Raw genomic sequence first — 4,639 nt, 5'->3', positions numbered from 1 at the left:
TTTTTTTCCAACCAGGAGAGAGACAAATCCCCCGATGGAATCATTCCCATTCCCTGCAGGTATCCCCAGGAATAAAAACTGATCCTTTTTTTTGTTCCTGCCTGGGGAATAATCTGTTCTCAGCCCGTGCCAAGCTCTTTCCTTGCCAAGGAACAAACAGCAGCTTCATTTCAGTCTTATCAGCACCAAAACCCGCCGTGACCTTTAGCAAATAAACCTCAGAATCCCTTTAAACTTTTCATTCCAGTTCTTTCTCCCCCTTCCCCCGATTTTTTTTTTTTCTTTTTTATTATTTTTTTCCTGCTCTCTGTGTTTTGCCACCTTCAATCCTGGCATTTGACCATTTTTTTTTGCTGTGCTTTCTGTCACCTGTTTTATTATTATTATTATTATTATTATTATTTAAGCATCTCCAACCACACCACTGAGGAGTCCTGGGAGAAGGAGGGATGTGACAGAACGAGCCGTGCAATTTTTTTTTTTAAAAAAAAGTAATTAACCCCTCCTAATTAACGAGCTTCTCCCCGTGGTAACAGCAACCAGCATCCATCATCCTCGGCGGCTTCTTTTCCCGAAGAGGGGAGGAAAAGGAGATTTTTTTTTAAAATTATTATTATTTTTTTTTCTCTTTCTTCAAGGGATGCCGTCCTTCCTCTGGCAGCACTGCGAAGGAGGAACCCCCCAATCGTACATGTAAGAAAGCCTGAGCTTCACCTCCTCCTTACACAACCTCCCTTCTTTCGCCAGCGTCTGGTGCTTCTCCAGCATGTCCTCGATGCTCTGCTTGTGGGTCACGATGTATTTATTGCTGCAGCCGCGCGATTTGTACTCGGTGTCGAAGCGAGGGTCGTGCACTCTTTTGACATCGACGGGCGCCAGCCACACGCCCAGGGACACGTCCTCGCTGTGCCACAGGTTCAGGTAGTCTCTGCTGAGGCGCAGGTAGCGCACCAGGTCGGCGGAGATCACGTAGCCGCCGCCCAGCGCGTAGGGCAGGTAATAATCGCACAGGAGCCAAGCGCTCTCCTTCCACTTCCCCCCGGATTTCACCCGCCCGCGGCCCGAGAAGAAGCCCCAGTAAAGGCGCCGCGGCTCCTTCGCCCTCAGCTCGTCCACCAGCACGTCCAAGCGCACGAAGGTGTCGTCGTCGGCTTTGAGGGCGAACTGGAAATCCAGGTGAGAGTCCAGCCACACGTAGGCGGCCAACACTTTGGCCGTGAGGTTCTCGTACGAGTCTCGCAGCTCGGGCAGCAGCAGCAGGTCGCGGTGGCGGCCGTGCTCCAGCTCCAGGCTCCGCAGCTCCTCGGCGCTCAGCCCCGCCGTGCCCACCACGAAGCGGCTCCAGACGCGGCCGCCAGGCGCCCGCCCGGCCGCCGCCATCCAAGTGCTGCGGATGATGCTGCGCCTCTCGCTGTATTTGGGGCCGCTCATCACCACCACGGCCACGAAGGCGCTGCCCTCGGGGCGGGCGGGCGGAGCGGCGCGGGCTCCGCGGCCGGGCTGGCTGTGAGGGAGCGCGGGGGCCGCGGGCAGCGGGCGCAGCCCCTCGGAGGTGCACTTAGCCAGGTAAAGCAGGACGGCGGCGCAGAGCGAGAGCCCGGCCAGCCCCAGCGCGGTGCGGTGCCGGCTCAGCCGCCTCAGCGCCGTCATGGCCGCGGGGGCCGCTCACGGCCGGCCGCGCCCGCCGCGTCTGCGCGGGAAGGGCGCTACGGCCGCCCGGAGGGGACAAGCTTCCTGAGGGAGCGCTCACCGCGCGTCGTCGAGGCGCTGGGGTGGATTCATGGCTCTCACGCGTTTTCGGTTTGCTCCTCGGGGAAGTAGCGGGTCCGTCCCGGCGGCTCCGGCACCGGGGGAAGGGGCGGGAGGAGAGGCGGAGCCCGCAGCGCCTGACGCGGCGGCCGCCCTCTTGGAGTAGGGCAAGGGAAGGCCAGCAGGAGCCATCTTGGGTTTGGGCGCTGCGCCGTGGCGTTTTCATGGAATCATGGAACGGGAAAAGGTTGGGATGAACCTCAAAGCACATCCAGTGCCACGCCGGCCACGGGCAGGGACATTTTCCACGATCCCACGTTGCTCCAAGCCTTAATGCCCAACCTGGCCTTGAACAATTCCAGGGATAACAAGGGTCGGCATTTAAGCCCTTCCCAACCCAAACCGTTCCGTGACTTAATGAAAACAGCTACGCACACACACAGAGCCAGGCAGCAGGAAGAGATCCCCGCGTTAACACCCGAGACAACGACGGCAACGGGAGGAAACCGCCCCTTTGCCCTGTCGCTGCCGAGACATTGAGGCGGCCGCCCTCACCCAAGATGGCGGCTGCACTCACTCAAGATGGCGGCTGCACTCACTCTGCCGGAAATGGCGGCTGCCCTCACCCAAGATGGCGGCTGCCCTCACCCAAGATGGCGGCTGCCCTCATCTAAAATGGCGGCCTCGCTCCCCGGCGGCGCGGCGCAGTGACACAATTCCGTCTCCTCCCCGTTTCCCCGTGGGCCCTGGCAGCGCCGGGCTCCGTCACGGCGCCGTGAGGGGCCGCGGGTGCTCGGGGGCGGCCGGGCCCGGGCTGAGCCTCCCCGCGGCCGTCCCGGTGCTGGGGGCAGCGTCCGCTGCTCGGCTCCCGGCTCTCGGTGAGTGAGGGGAGGGCGGGCGCCTCTCAGGGCTCCGAGGGCTTCTGCGTCTTTCCCGCGCTCTCTCGGTTGGATTTTAGGATTTATTTTTATTTTTATATTTTATTTTTATTTTTAGCCCCTGGAATCGGGCGGGCTGGTGGCTGTGGGGCATTTCCAGGGCAGGATATTGTGATTTTATCCGGCTCCTCCCCGCCGCTCTTTCCTGCTCGGTCTCTGCCCGGATTTCCTTCAATTATCTCTCTCCAAAAACACTCTTTTATGTTTTTTTCCAAAAACTATTTGTTTTGGGATACTTCTGCTGCTTTTTCCTGCATTTTCAGGGATGTTCCTTTCCCGAGTTCTCCGCAGGCTGAAAACTCGAGCGTTAATTCCATATATTTATTATTTAACAGGCTTTTTTTTTTAAATGTCAGACATCAAAAACTCCTCTGTTTTTGTGTAGCTTCCTCTGAATTTATTCTTGTGTGTAGAAGTTCTATATTTGTATATATATATATATATACTTTAATATACGTGTACATATATATTTTATATAGGTATGAATATGTATAAATAAACCTATATATTTATGTGTATGTAAGTAATTTCTAATGTGTGTATAGATTATTTTAATTTTTAGACCTTCATTAATGACTTTTTGCTTCAGAGTTTATGTATATACATGTGTTTTTATATATATATTTATATATATATAAAAATATTAATCTTGTGTATAGCTTATATTAATTTTTAGATATTCATTAATGACTTTTTGCTTCAGACTTTATGTATATACATGTGTTTTTATATATAAACAAGTCCTGGATATTGTGTGTGGGTTATTTAAATCTTTTAACTTTAATATACTGATTTTACAACTTTAATACGCTTAATTATATTTCTTATTTAATCTATGTATTGTTTATTAATTAATTGCAATTTTCATTTTTAGACCTTCATTAATGACCTTGTGTCTCAGAGTTTACATATATATGTTTTATAAGTATATAAGTCAATCATTCTTCTTGTTAATAGGTTATTTTTAAGGGTTTTAGACCTTTATTAATGACCTCTTTCCTCAGAGTTTATGTACACACACATTTGTATCTACAGAAATAAAATATTGATCATGTGTTTAGGTTCTTTAAATTTTTGAACTGTAACATACTGATTTGAAAATTGTAATGCAATTAATTACATTTATTATTTCTACTATTTATTAATTCTAATTGTACCTTTTAGACCTTCATTAATGACCTTTTGCTTCAGATTTTAACTTATTTTTTCTCCTTTTTCCCCCCTTTCCAGACCATTTCACCTGCAGCAACTCCAACCACCAATTAATAGATTTCAACCATTGATTAATAGATTTCAACCATTGATTAGTAGATTTCAACCATTGATTAATAGATTTCAACCATCAATAAATAGATTTCAACCATTGATAGATTTCAGCCATTGATTAAAAGATTTCAACCATCAATAAATAGATTTCAACCATCGATAAGTTGATTTCAGCCATCAATAGATTTCAACCATCAATCAATAGATTTCAACCATCAATAGATTTCAACCATCAATAAATAGATTCCAACCATCCATAAATAGATTCCAACCATCCATAAATAGATTCCAACCATCAGTAAATTGATTCCAACCATCGATAGACTCCAACCATCAATAAATCTATTCCATAAATAGATTCCAACCATCAATAAATAGATTCCATAAATAGATTCCAACCATCCATAAGTAGGTTCCATAAATAGATTCCAGCCATCGATAAATAGATTTGATAAATAGATTCTAACCACTGATAAATAGATTCCAGCCATCCATAAATCTATTCCATAAATAGATTCCAACCATCGATGAATATCTTCCAACCATTGATAAATCTATTCTATAAATAGATTCCAACCATCAATAAGTAGATTCCATAAATAGATTCCAACCATCGATAAATAGATTTGATAAACAGATTCTAACCATCGATAGCTTCCAACCATCAATAAATCTATTCCATAAAT

General features: G+C 47.6%; 1 protein-coding gene across 1 annotated transcript; it reads right to left on the bottom strand.

Annotated features, from left to right (window-relative positions):
* Positions 1–486: 486 nt before the first annotated feature.
* On the bottom strand, positions 487–2,082 carry B3GALT6 (beta-1,3-galactosyltransferase 6). The gene has a single exon (XM_066334194.1). It carries the CDS (start codon positions 1,648–1,650, stop codon positions 634–636), a length of 1,017 nt encoding a protein of 338 aa, XP_066190291.1. The 5' UTR covers positions 1,651–2,082; the 3' UTR covers positions 487–633.
* Positions 2,083–4,639: the final 2,557 nt, after the last annotated feature.

The sequence above is a fragment of the Sylvia atricapilla genome, chromosome 22 (genome assembly GCF_009819655.1).
Source record: "Sylvia atricapilla isolate bSylAtr1 chromosome 22, bSylAtr1.pri, whole genome shotgun sequence".
NCBI classification, from domain to species: Eukaryota; Metazoa; Chordata; class Aves; order Passeriformes; family Sylviidae; genus Sylvia; species Sylvia atricapilla.
The sequence above is the reverse complement of the archived record's forward strand: the minus strand, read 5'-3'. Positions and strand labels throughout refer to the sequence as shown.